The sequence below is a fragment of the Herpailurus yagouaroundi genome, unplaced genomic scaffold (assembly GCF_014898765.1).
Source record: "Herpailurus yagouaroundi ecotype Mexico unplaced genomic scaffold, PumYag 194, whole genome shotgun sequence".
NCBI lineage: Eukaryota > Metazoa > Chordata > Mammalia > Carnivora > Felidae > Herpailurus > Herpailurus yagouaroundi.
In genome coordinates, this window is record NW_024412425.1 from 304513 (window position 1) to 318152 (window position 13640).

A 13640-nucleotide genomic window follows, 5' to 3' on the forward strand; every position below is an offset into this window, starting at 1 on the left:
TTTATATATATATATATATATATATATATATATATATATATTTTAACGTTTATTTATTTTTGAGACAGAGAGAGACAGAGCATGAATGGGGGAGGGTCAGAGAGAGGGAGACAAAGAATCTGAAACAGGCTCCAGGCTCTGAGCTGTCAGCACAGAGCCCGACACGGGACTTGAACTCACGGACCGTGAGATCATGACCCGAGCCGAAGTCGGCTGCTTAACTGACTGAGCCACCCAGGCGCCCCAAGTGTCCAACTCTTGATGTCAGCTCGGGCCGTAATCTCGTGGTTGTGGGCTCGAGCCCAGAGTCAGGCTCCATGCTAAGCGGAACCTGCTTGGGATTGTCTCTCCCCTCCCTTCTCCCTGCCCTTCCCCTGCTCATGAGCTCGCTCTCTCTCTCTCTCTCTCTCTCTCTCTCTCAAAATAAATAAACTTAAAAAGAAGAAGAACGAAATCTAAAAAAACCCTCCATCTGTGCAGCGTGGTCACAAACTTTTGAGAATAATTTGTAAACCCACCTCCCCTCCATTTCTCAGTGCCCATTCTCCCAACTCATAGTCTTTGGTAAAGGGGGTCATGAGAATAGCTGGTAGGGTTACTGTGGGGATTAAATTAAACAACCAACATACCCCCCTAGGACGGATGGCACTTGGCACACAGTAAGTCTTTTAATCCATGTGTAATTATTATCGGTAGTCGTAGTATTCCTCTTTTATGTGTCTTACACTAGGCTTTGACTGAGTTGCTTTGACTGAGGAGTCCTTCGGCTAAGTGATTTGAAAATTTAGATGTGGAACTAAGGCCCGGAGAAGTGAACAGAGATGCAGAGAGCTCTTTGGGGCTCAAAAGCACCCCCACCTTGATCAGCTGGGGAGTCAGCGCTCTCCCACTGACTATCTCGTCCTTTCTCCCTGTGGGTGGTTTGGGTTCTCATCTACTGTTGTTTTTCTTTGTCCTTGCCTAACAGCCATGCTTCTCACTCAGGTGAGCCTCATCTCAGCCCAGGTGATTAAGGCTGACTCCACCTGCAGGTTCCGAGAGTGGGCCCTGAGTCCAGACCAGGCCAACAGAGCAGACAAATCCCTGGCCACCATGATTAGTTCGGGGATGGGTATGGGACTCAAGCTCGGCCAGGGAGAGTTTATCCCTGGGACTAGTGCTGAAAATATTGAGAGAGAGAAATCCTCTTCAGTTTTACTGGTGGGATGTACACTTGAATCTGCTGGAGGTCTTTCGCTACCAGGGGAGAAGAGCTGGCCCTGAGAACAAAGCTACCACAGAAACATACACCCGCACACCCACACTCACACCGCGTTGAGAGATTCGTGACATCACGGAAGTACCTGGATGCATCTATACCTGCTGTCCATCACAGTCTTCCCCATCACAAGAGCCAGCGAATTTCCTTTTTGGGGCCTTAACCACTTGGACCTGTTTTCTCTCATATCCAGATGTGTCCTAACCCACACCCTCACCCTGGCTCTGCTCACCTGGTTCTTTTTGATGTACTGTTGGACAGCCTGCAAACCACTGCCTCGCTCGGTCTGCATGGCCAGTGGCAGTCGTTCCTGGACCCATGCCTGGGGAGGATACAGGGAGCAGGTCAAGGGGAGAATGCACCCAAGGACCCCTGCATCCCAATTCAACCGGAAGCCACCGGCACAGTATCTAAGGCCCTTCCTCACCGAAGAGTCTTGGTCACATCTTTGGCCCCTTCTCTTGACATGCTCTGCTTTGCTCTCTGCATGCACTCAGGCCAGGTTCGTGCTTACCTCTGTCCTCTGCACAGGCACGTCTTGCTTCCTGGAATTCCCTTCCTGCTCCCTCAGTGGGCTCACTGGGACTCTTCCTTCCTGTCTCCACTCAGACATCCCCTCCTCTAGGAAACCCTCCCTGACTCTGGACCTTGGCCAGCTGCCTCCTAACTTCCTCATAACAGCCCTAATCACCCTGGATTGTCACTGTCTGGAGAGAGCTCTGTCTCCCCGCCCCCTCCCCCCTTGAACTCTTGAGCCCTCTATGGGCAGGAATGGGGTCCGTCTTGGTCACCCCCGTGACTGCATTATCATCCAAGCCCAGAGCTGGGCCCATAATGATCAAGTGAATGAGCAAATGCATGAGTAAATGAACGAATGAGCAAATGAGGAAGTGAGTGACTAAGTGCGAAAATGAATGAACGAGGGGCGAGCGAATAAATGGATAGTAATAAATCAGCGAGGGAAGGAATAAAGGATGAGTCAGTGAACAACTAAATGGCTTCATGAATAAATCAAGGAATGAGAGTAAGTGAGGGTGGAAAAGGTGAATGAATGCGTGGATAAGTGAACGAGTGAATGAGTAAGGGAAGCATTGAGTGACTGGGTCTAGCGCGGTGTCAGTCGGTAGGTCTCCCAGTCAGCTCCGCCCTTGAACTCGCCAAGGTCCCACGGCCTCGCCCCCACTCCCAACCTCCACTCCCCCGCTGGCTCGCCGGCTCGCCTGTGGCCTCCTAACCCGCCCCATCCGCGCAACCCTCACCTCCCGGTTACCCCGGTCCCGCCCCGTCCCCGTGCCGGTCCTCACCAGCTCGTCGTCGAGGTCGTGCGCCACCTGGTGCAGCTCCTTGGAGGCGAGCAGCAGGCGGCGGCGCTCCTGCAAGGGCTCGAGCAGGCGCACCAGGCGCTCGCCCACCGCGTTCTGCCGCTCGCCCACCAGCTCCTTGCTGGCCGGCTCCAGGGGCAGCGCCGCGGTCTGCGCCTGCAACTCTCCCACCTCGCGGTACCACTCCTCCACCTGCGACTCCATCGACTGTGGGGACAGGGGCAGAGACAACGGGCTCCACCCTCCCTCCCCATCCTGCTGCGGCTCTCCAGGACCTTCATGGTGACGGCCAAACCCGTCACCACGAGGCACCATTTCACTGGGCCCTTGCCCTCCAGAAGCGCTACCCTCCTCGCTGATGCTGCCACACATGAAACAAGTTCCTGCCTCAGGGCCTTTGCCTTTGCTATTCCCCCTACCAGGCATGCTCTGCCTTGTCAATCAGATTTCAGTTCAAACATTATTTTCTCAAAGAGGCTTACCTGCCCCCCTGGACTAAAGCGGCCCACTAATTCGTTAATTGTCAGAACAACCCTTCAAATTTCCACCCTACTTTACAGAGGTGGAAACTGAGGCCCAGAGAAGTTAGGTAACTTGTCCAAAAGAGCCAACCTTTCCAAACGTCATAAATACATTATAGTGATTTAAATGGCTGGTATGCCATAGGGGTAGACAGAAAGTGCAAAAGCAGACCCAAATACACTGGAGAATTCATACATTTTATAGATGCCATTTCAAATCTCCAAAGAAAAGATGGATTATTCAATGAGTGGTCATGGGCCAACTGGCTAACCAGTTTAGCTGGATCCCTTCCTTGCTCTTTGTGCTGAAAACAATTCCAGATGGATTAAAGACTTAAATGGAATAAGTAAATCCATAAGGCAGAGAAGAAAACCTGGGCAAATGCTTTTATGATCTTAGGATGGAGAAAATCTTTCCAAGCAAAAAAAAAAAAAAAAAATCATAAAGGGAAAGATTTATAAATTTGGCCACATACAATACTTTTGCATCAACCAAAATTTCTAAATGTAGTTGGAAGGCAAGTGACCACCTGAAAAAAATATTTAACACATATTAGAACAAGGAGCTAGTTTCTTTGACAGTCAGAGAATTCCCCTTCTCCCTGCTTCCTTTGTCTCCACTTACCACCATCAGATAATTCTGTCTTTATTTGAGGGTTTTTTTGTTTTTTTGTTTATCGGTCTCCGGCTTCTAGAATGGGAGCTTCAGGAGGGCAGGGTTTGTGTCAATTGGCCTGTGTATTCCTGAGCACCTAGAACAGTGTCTGCCATGTAGAGGGTCTTCAGTTGGGATTTGTTCAATGCCCAAAGACAAAGGCTGGCCCAATGTGAACAGGCACTTCTCCCAGTGAAAAGGCAAACACAGAAGACAGACTAAGCACCCAAAAAGATGCCCAGTCTCACTAATCAGCAGGAAAATACAATTTAAAACAAAGTATCTTTCCCTATTCACCAGATTGGCAAACATGTAAGGGGAGAATAATATCTAGTATTGGCGAAGATGCAGAGGGACGGTCAGGCACACTCAGCCACTGTCGGTCGGTGGTGGTGCAAATTAGTAGAGCCTTTTTGGAAGGCAATTTGGCAAGTCCTATCAAAATGTAAAAAAAAAAAAAAAAAAAAAATGTGCATACGTTTTGACCCAGCATTTGCACTTGCCCTTCTAGGAATGTAACTAAAGAAATACTGGCACATGTGCACAAAGATGTTTGTCCCAGGATGTTCATTGTAGCTGTTTGTCCAAGGATCACATCGTAGCAGTGTTTATAATGGGAAAAAATCAGAAACAAACACGATGCCCATCAAGAATGAAATGGTTAAACAAATCCACATCAGTATGGAATAATGGTCAAGATTTACTGTTAACAGAAAAAAGCAACTTAGAACACACATTTGAATATATTACATTTGTCACGGGTTGCACATGCATAACGATTCCCTGGAATAAACAAGAAATTAATCACAGATGGTACCTATTGGGGAGACAAGAACTCCATGAATGGGGCAGGGGTGAAGGAGAGACTTGTTGCATAGGATTTTTTGTACAGCTTTTGATGTCTGAGCCATAAAATATAATTATTAAAAACTTTAAGCATTAAAAAATTAAAAACAGTAAAAATCCATGCAGGTAGTGAATGAGTGCACAGAAAGAGGTCCAGGAGGATGCACACCAAATCATAACTGAGGTTTCCTTTGGGTGCAGGAATGAGAGGCATGGTTAAGGGAGACTTTACGTCTTACTGAAGACTTCTAGGTTAGTAAGATCTTTTACCAAAAGAATATATTAATTTATTACTTGTGTGACTCTTAACAGATGGGGGAAAGCCATAAAAGAAAGCAAAACAATAATGAAATTAAGTGGTAACAGATTAGAGCAAATGACTGCAACTCAATACTCAAGACCCAAGAATCAAGTGAAGACTTTTTGTTCCAAAGTTCGGTAATGCAGAACTGTTGATTTTGCCAGCCCACCATTCACCCTTTCCTCTGCAGCACCTCAAATCCTGCTCTCAGACCTGAGCTTCCTGAGGGACTAAAAGAACCTTGAGCTCCAAGGGTGGCCACATGACCCAACTTAGCCAATCAGAACACTGAAACCAACCATCCTGGCCACAGGGATTGGGTAACAGATGGCATGTGACCTAAGATCAGCCAATGAAAACTCTTCCCACTTTTGCGGAAAAGCAAGTGAGCTCAGGCAGGTGCTCTCTTTCCCATGGGGTCCCTTAGCTGTTAGAACATATGCCTGGGGTGCTGGGGGCCAAGGTGCCACCAGGAAGGAACAGACTCCCGGACAAGGAGGCCAACACAGAAGAAAGCAGGTCCCAGAAAAAGAGACAGATTGCCCAGGACATAATTTGAGTAACTGATCCAGCCATGCCTACAGTGCATACCCGCTGGATTTTTCAGCTAGGTGAGCCAAGAACCTCCCCTTTAGCCCAAGTCAATGTGGTTTGAAGTTCTATGAACTGCACCCTTGAGTCCCAGCTGATACAGTTAACAATCTGTAGGAGTCATAAAAATGGATAAAAATCAAACGTTGTAACAAGTCAAAACCATCCAAAAGAAATTTCAAAAGGCATAATTACATGCTGCAGAAATCAAAGTAAAATAGTCACTCCAAAACCCTTTTCACTAAGAAAATCACTGCAGCAATGTGTAGAAAATCAAAATGCATTCGAATTCTGGAAACACATATAATCTGAAATGTTAAGGTTACAAATTCTAGTTCTCCACTAGATCAAAACCCCTCCATAACCTGCTCACCAAGCGGCTGTGTGAACTGAGATGGGATAATTACAGGACTGACACTTTTCTACTTCTGCAAGAATGCCACATATTTTGAACACTCATTTAATGTGAATCCTTCCCTGTAAATGTGAGCAAAGGTTACAGAAGGACAGTTGGTCATTAAACACACAGAAAGATGTGTAGCCTCCTTCAATGTTAAGGGAAATGCAAATTAAAATAACCATAAGGCACGGGCGCCTGGGTGGCTCAGTTAGTTAAACATCCGACTTCGGCTCGGGTCATGATCTCACGGTTCATGGGTTCGAGCCCCGTGTCAGGCTCTTTGCTGACAGCTCAGAGCCTGGAGCCTGCTTAGGATTCTGGGTCTCCCTCTCTCTCTGCCCCTCCCCTACTCATGCTCTGTCTCTCTCGTGTGTGTGCAAAAATAAACATTAAAAAAAATAACCATAAGCGTCTTTCAGGGGCGTCTGGGAGGCTCAGTTGATTAAGGGTCTGACTCGATTTCGGCTCAGGTCACGATTTCACAGTTCTGAGATCCTGCATTGGGCTCTGTACTGACTGTGGAGCCTCCCTGGGATTCTCTCTCTCTCTCTCTCTCTCTCTCTCTCTCTCTCTCTCTGTCCCTCCCCCACTCATGCATGTGCACCTGCTCACTCGCTCTCTCTCTCTCTCTCTCTCTCAAAATAAATAAATAAACTTTAAACAAAAGAGTATCTTTTACTTCTCAGATTAGCAGAGATGAGAAAGCTTGATGATGACCACTTGGGAAGAAGAATGCTGTCTCATGGAGGTGTGTCCACTGCCTTTTCAAAATCTCTCTCAAAAAGTTTAACACCTACACCTTTTGGCCCAGAAATTGGACCTTGAGGACTCTTTTCTACAGAAATGTTTGCACGTGGGCTCAATACGTATGGACGGGGATGTCTCTCGCAGTGGTATTCATACTAGCAGAAGATTAGAAACAGCCCAGACGTCTCTCAGCAGAGGGCTGGTTAAAGATGGATGGTGGAGCCACCCAACACTAGATCCATATATTCTTTGACAAGAGAGGACACCCAGGGTGTTTTGTCAGGTGAAAAGGGCAAGCTTCAGTATGGTCCATCTCTGTGTCAAGGGTCTCGTCCCTGGAGACCGAGACTGCATGGGGGGAGGCGGTGGGGAAGGAAGCCTTTTTACTTTTCACATTATACTTCTTACCATCACAGCAATCATAGGTAACACATCCTGATGCCTGCCCCCTGACAGGAGCTGCTCTAAGCGCTTGGCCAGGATTAATTTATGTAATCTTCACAGCACAGGAGGTCAGGAAGACGGGGATGTTTGCTTCATTCACAGCTGGATCCCAGTGCCTGGCCCTGTGCCTGGCACAGAGTAAGGTCTCTGTAAACGTGTGCTAACTTTGTTTGTTGGACTAGTCACTAAGCTGTTCTGCTTCTCTTAGCTGGGCAGTATGGAAAATTAAGAATGAGGGGCTCCTGGGTGACTCAGTTGGTTAAGCATCCGACTCTTGATTTCAGCTCAGGTCACAATCTCACAGTTTGTGGGTTTAAGCCCCTCATCGGGCTCTGTGCTGACAGTGCAGGGCCTGCTTGGGATTCTCTCTCCCTCTCTCTCTGCCCTTCCCCGCTTGAGCTCTCTCTCTCAAAAACTAAACATTAAAAAAATTTAATAAAAATAAAAAATAATAAAAATTAAGAATTTTAAAAATTAGGGGTGCCTGGGTGGCTCAGTGGTTAAGCGTCTGACTCTGGCTCAGGCCTGCTTTGGATTCTGTGCCTCCTTCTCTCTCTGCCCCTACCCCTCTCACATTCTGTCTGTCTGTCTCTCTCTCTCTCAAAAATAAATAAACATTAAAAAAAATAATAATTGAGGCTCAGAAAGGTGGGGTCACTTGCCCTGGGTCACACAGTAGTGGAATGGGGCCTCAAACCCTGGATGTGCAGCTCCTGTATCAGACTCTCCCCCTAGGCCATGCTGAGTTCATAAAGAAATGTGACAAAGAATGCTTGGGGGGGAGGGGTGTTTCCTTGGCCAGAGAAAGAGCCTTACTTGGTGCGGGTGTGTGTGTGTGTGTGTGCAGGGGTGGGGTGGGTGGTAAGGAGTCCCCAGAGACTCAGCCTAGCAGCTGCAAATCCTCCAGTGCATTTTCCCCTGGCCCGTCCCCCTCAGATGGCAGGAGACCAGCCACCCCCCTCCCCAGGCAGGAGCCCGTGGCTGAGCCAGACCAGCTGGTCAGGCCCTTGAGGACCTGGCAAGTGGGGGCTTGGGACTCCACCATCTGGTCCCTGGGCCTGGAAGCACAGTTGGGCAGGAGGCTCTGAGAGAGGACTCTGGGTCACGTGGCCTACGCCTCAGGTGGGCTCCCAGGAAGCCGGCGGCAGCAGCTGGGGAGGGGGGAGGGGGGAGGACACAGGAGGACACAGGGATCAGGAGAGATCAAGGGAGAGATGGAGAACTGAAAGAAAAAGAGAAGACAGTGAGAGAGTACGGGAAATAAAGAGAGACACGACGATGGGAGACAGAAACTCCCAGAGTTTCCACACAGAGGAACTGGGGGAGCAGGGCCGAGAGACAGGCCCAGAGAGAGGCCGAGAGGGCAGACCACTCACACATCCACACCCCCTCTGCCTGAGCCAGCCCGCTCCAGCCCTGCCTGGCCCCGGGGCCTGAGGGGTGCGGCAGCCAGGAAATGTGCCGGCTGGATGGCGGCCGCCCGCCCTCCTGCGTGTGCCCAGTGTCTGAGCGCTCAGGCGGCCCCAGGGGACAGCGGGGCCTTGGGCAGCCCCTCCCCTCCCCAGCGGCAGCTCCAGAGGCCCAGCTGGGCTCCATCTGGGGGCCGCGGCCTACTGAGTCACTCCCCGCCGCCTCGGGCTCCCTCTGCTGGGGAAAGTCCCGTTCTGGGGCCTGCCCCGACTCCCATCTCTGTGTGATCCTGGCCAGACCCTTGTCTCTGCCGGGCCTCAGCCTCTCCCTGGAACAAATGCTTGAACAAATGTTTCCTTCCTTGGGGAGGGAAGAGTAGGAGGCCCCAAATCCTCCCTCCAAAACCTAAATGGCCAAAAGAAAGACAGGGATGTTCAAGCTCACCAGTCACGGGAGAAAATACAAATGCAAACACCCAACCATCAGACTGGGAAGAATCTAAAAAGTGACAACACCAGGTGTGGGCAAGTATGGGCGGAAACAGGAACTCCCGTTCTCTGTTGGGGAGAGAGCATTAATTGGCAGCACGCCTCAGGCAAGCTATTTGGCAAGATCACGTGACCTGAAGATAGCTCTAACCTTTGGCACTATGTTAACCTTTCATATGTCACCCCCCAAAATACACTTTTTTTAAAGTAGGCTTCACACACAGCACAGAGTCCAACACGGGGCTTGACCCCATGACCCTGAGATCAAGACCTGAGCTGACATCGAGTTGGATGCCCAACCTACTGTGCCACCCAGGCGTCCCCCAAAACACATTTTTAAGAGAAGTTTATTTATTTTGAGAAAGAGAGAGAGTGAGCACATGCATGTGAGCAGGGGAGGGGCAGAGAGAGAGAGAGGGAGAGAGAGAGAATCCCAAGCAGGCTCCACACTTTCAGCGCAGAGCCCAATTAGGGCTTGAACTCATGAACCATGAGATCATGACCTGAGCTGAAATCAAGAATCGGACGCTTAACTGACTGAGCCACCCAGGCACCCCCCCCAACCCAAAACACACTTTTATAAAGCAAAATGAGGGGTGCTTGGGTGGCTCAGTTGGTTAAGCGTCTGACTTCGGCTCAGGTCATGATCTTGAAGTTTGTGAGTTCTAGCCCCCCATTGAGCTCGCTGCTATGGGTGCAGAGCCTGCTTTAGATCTGTCTCCCTCTCTCTCAAAAATAAATAAACATTTCAAATAAATAAAATAAAATGCAAAATGAGTGGGAGGGATACCCCAAATGGCAAACAAAGGAAATAACTGTTTTGCATAAATAGCAACGACACCGAAGGCCAGGAAATAACTACCAACTAACTTTGAGCACACTATAGTGATGATACGCTCCATCCGGTTGAAGACAATTAAAACAAAAACTTAAAAACCTGTAAACAAATACTGAAACAACTCCATAAATTACATCTTTGAATCTTCGCTACGTCCACGTGAGGTATTATCATTGTGCCCATTTTACTGACGAAGAGACTGAGACACAAAAAGTGAAGTAATTTCCAGGTCAATCGGTTTGCAAATGAGAGAGCCAGGGCTTGACCCCAGGCAGCTAGGCTCCCACAACCATGACCTCGCCCATGGTGCCCCACTGCCTCCCGCGGTCCCTCTGCCAACGAGTGACTTAGCATGATGGTGTTTCCCATCACACAGAGCAGGACCTGAGGTGTGGAGCTGGAGGCAAAGCCACTTGCCTAACATCGTATGGCTGGTAAGACGCAGTGTTATCATTCAAACCCAGACCCGCCTGATTCCTGGGTCTGTGCCTTTACCCGCCGCAATGTGCTGCCAGGGAGGAATTAGCAATAGCAGTAAGACCATTAACAACGCTAGTAATAGCTTCCCCTGCACTGGCTGCCTTCTTTCGCCCCTCCTGACCCCCAGTCTAAGCTTCTCCACCCTGCTCTGTGCCCCAGGGGCCTGACCCGTGCAGACGGCCTCAATCGGCCCCCCTGCCTTCCGGCTTCCAGATGGGCTGGGCTCAGGACTAGCTACAAAATTTGTGGGGCCCAGAGCAAAATGAAAATGCAGGGCCCCTTGTTCAAATATTATGAAGAATTTCAAGACAGCGACAGCAGAGCACTGAATTTCCTCAAGTTATCCTCGGTGGGGCATGCTTTCTGCTTCTGTCTGGGACCCTGATAGTCACAGATCCTCGTTTCTTAAGAGCTCACGACACCCCCCAACACCTTTTCAAGGGGTGTGCAAGGTTACAACTATTTTATAAGAGTGCTAAGGTGTTTTTTGCCTTTATCACACCCATTCCCTTCCAAGAATATAGTGTGGTTCTGCAGGGACCATATGACCCGTGCCATTGTAACCAAATGCTGGCAGAAGCAAAGGTGAGAATCTTCTATCAAGCCAGACGGGAAAGAGTTGCAGCACTGAAAACAGTGCCAATCTTCCAGTGTTTTTTTCGTTTTTGTTTTTTTGTCTTGGAAAATATATTCTTCACAAAAGAACCCTTTGGGCTTGACATGTGATTGATTTCTTATTGCTGTTTGTATGTGAATCAAAAATGGAAGTATTTCTCAGGTTTAGTTTTTAGTACGGTAAATACCAATAGGCATAATGCACCTGAACAAAAGCTCTTGGGGGATCTCCATGATTTCTAAGAGTGTAAAGGTGTCCTGGAGACCGAGCCATTTGAGAGCCGCTGCTGTGTATACAGCAATGACATCACTGGTATCAGATTCAGATCTATTTGTCTCTCTGCTCCTTTGCCTGTCTCCCCACTAGAACGAGAGCCCCAGGAAGGCCATGGTTTTTGGTCAGTTTTGCCCACTGCTGTATTCTGGCACCTAGAAGAGCACCTGGCATACGGTTGGTGCTCAATAAAGATTCGCTGCATGGAGGAATGAATAGATGGTAATTAGTATCATGCTTTTATTATTAGTCAGCTTGGTTTTTTGTTTTTTGGGTTTTTGTTTTTTTGCCAGACCCTATGCCAAGCCCTTTAGGAGCATAACTATGCAGAAGATATATTAAAGGAGCAGTGAAAAATCAAGGGTGTCCTGGATTTGAATCCAGGCTCTTCACTTGCTACCCTGGGCCAGTAAGTTCACCTCCTGGAGGCTCAGTTTCCCATGGGTCATGGTCAGGCATAGTTCCTGGCACATAAAGGCAGGAGCTGTCACATCTTGAGAGGGTGCAAAGCGACGCCCACATTCGCACCACCAGCCATTCATGTCAAATGGTCAGATACTGACCGCTGGCCAGCTGCCAGCTAGAAGCGGAGATAAGGCAGACACTGTGTCTGTTCCCTGAGCCCTCTCTGTGTCCTAGGGAGTCACTGGCTAGCTGTGTGTCCCTGGGCCAGGTGCTTGCCTTCTGTGCCTCACTTTCCCCATTGGTAAAATGGGGGATCGTAACAGGTTGCTGGAAAGAGGGAGAGCTTGGCACAGAGACTGATAGAGGAGGCTCTCCATGAATGTCATTCTTTCTCTGTGCAAAGCCATTCCCCTACCTCTGGGCCTTGGTTTCTCTATCCAGGAAACAGGCATCAGGGTCCTGTGAAACCGTCAGTGCGCTGGCTATCTAACTACTGCTTCTTGGTTCTGAATTCTTCTTCTCCCCTTTGTACCCCAGGCCCTCCAGGTGGTGGCTACCTCCAACAGTTACTATTGACTGGGTTTCTTCAGTATTCTCCTTCTGTTCTTCCAACCCTCCTAACACATTTGAAATAAATCTCTGTATTGAATCCCTCTGTGTAAAACACCTTGAGTGGAGTCTGACCCTGATTCCCATCACCCCGTGGCACAGGGAGTCCCTGTCTGGGTCAGCCAGGCCATACCTGTAGCTTCTTGAGCTGGCTGTTGACGGTGGCTAGGTCCCCACCAGGATCCACGTCTTGCAGCTGGCTTTCCATGTGAAGGAGCTTCTTGTCCAGCTCCACGAAGCTCTGCACCAACTGGTCGGCCTTGCTGGCCTCAAAGAGCTGTCTTGCCTTGGCCTGGGTGGTGCTCTCCAGCTCGGCCCAGCACTGCCGGATCTCACCCAGCTTCTTCCTCACTGAGGCCGCCAGCTCTGGCTTCTCCTGCATCAGTTGTTGGCCCTCCTGTCCCAGACAGGCAGGCGACAAGAAGTGAGAGGGAGGGAGAGGGTGGTGAGGAGGGACAGAGAAATATGGGGGCAATGGGACACAGGGAGAGATGTGGAGAGAGAGAGACAGGGGCAAGGAGTTGGGGACACACAAAGAGACAGAGACATGAGGGGTGGATACAGAGACAGGCCCAGAGATGGAAGGAACCAAGATGTGGGGAGAAAGATGAGGCAAGGGACAGACAGAGAGACACAAACAAAGACATGGGAGGAAGACAGGGAGAGACAGACAGACATAGAGTGGTGGACACAGAGACATGCACATAAAGTCAGAAACACGGGAAGAGGGCCATAAGAAAGACAGATACGTGAGAGAGATAGAGACAGAAGAGAAATAGAGGAAGAGCAAAAGAAGCAGAGAGAATGGACTTCCATTAAACTCAAAGAGTAGCTTTGCCCCGTGCCACCAGTTGTGGGGCACCAATGGCCATTTAAGTATTCAAGGCTGACTTGGGTGTCCCCTTTGAGTCACAGGAGAGGGGGTATTGAGGGCTGTAGGTCTAGGGGACCAGCAAGAGTAGGGATCAGTTTGAGGGTTGAGGCTGGGTTCCTCCAAGACCGAAGTCAAGCTCCTTGGTGGCCTAGAGCTACATATGTTATATCACATATGAAAAATAACAATACCGTAGCAATTAAGCTCCTAGGTGCCTGGCCTTGTATTAAGGACTTTACATGCACAAGAGTCCAGGGAAGTAGCAATATTTATTATTTCCTTAATTTTCAAGCAGAGCAAACAGGCTCAAAGAGGTTAGCACAATTCCCCAAGGTGCATAGCTGGTAAGAGGCATAGACACAATTAGAGCCCAGGGTTGTAGGAATCCAAAGTTCACGTTTGGGCTTCCCAGGACTGCTGTAGCCTTTGTACCTGAACATCCATCTTATGAGCTCCAAATGGAGTGAGAGAAAACCTGGTGGGGGAGTTAAAATACTTAACAACCAGGAAAGTAAGGGCACCACGCAGAAGAGATGCTAGCCATTTTACAGATGGGAAAACT

General features: G+C 49.0%; 1 protein-coding gene across 1 annotated transcript in view; it reads right to left on the minus strand.

The window, feature by feature from the left end:
* Positions 1 to 13640, minus strand: part of SPTBN4 (spectrin beta, non-erythrocytic 4) — a 75747-nt gene that overhangs the window by 15647 nt on the left and 46460 nt on the right. The window contains exons 21-23 of the mRNA XM_040445792.1: positions 12338 to 12601; positions 2563 to 2787; positions 1491 to 1580 (exon numbers count right to left, since the gene is read on the minus strand). Coding sequence (XP_040301726.1) covers positions 1491 to 1580; positions 2563 to 2787; positions 12338 to 12601 — 579 coding nt within the window. The remainder of the gene's footprint in view (positions 1 to 1490; positions 1581 to 2562; positions 2788 to 12337; positions 12602 to 13640) is intronic.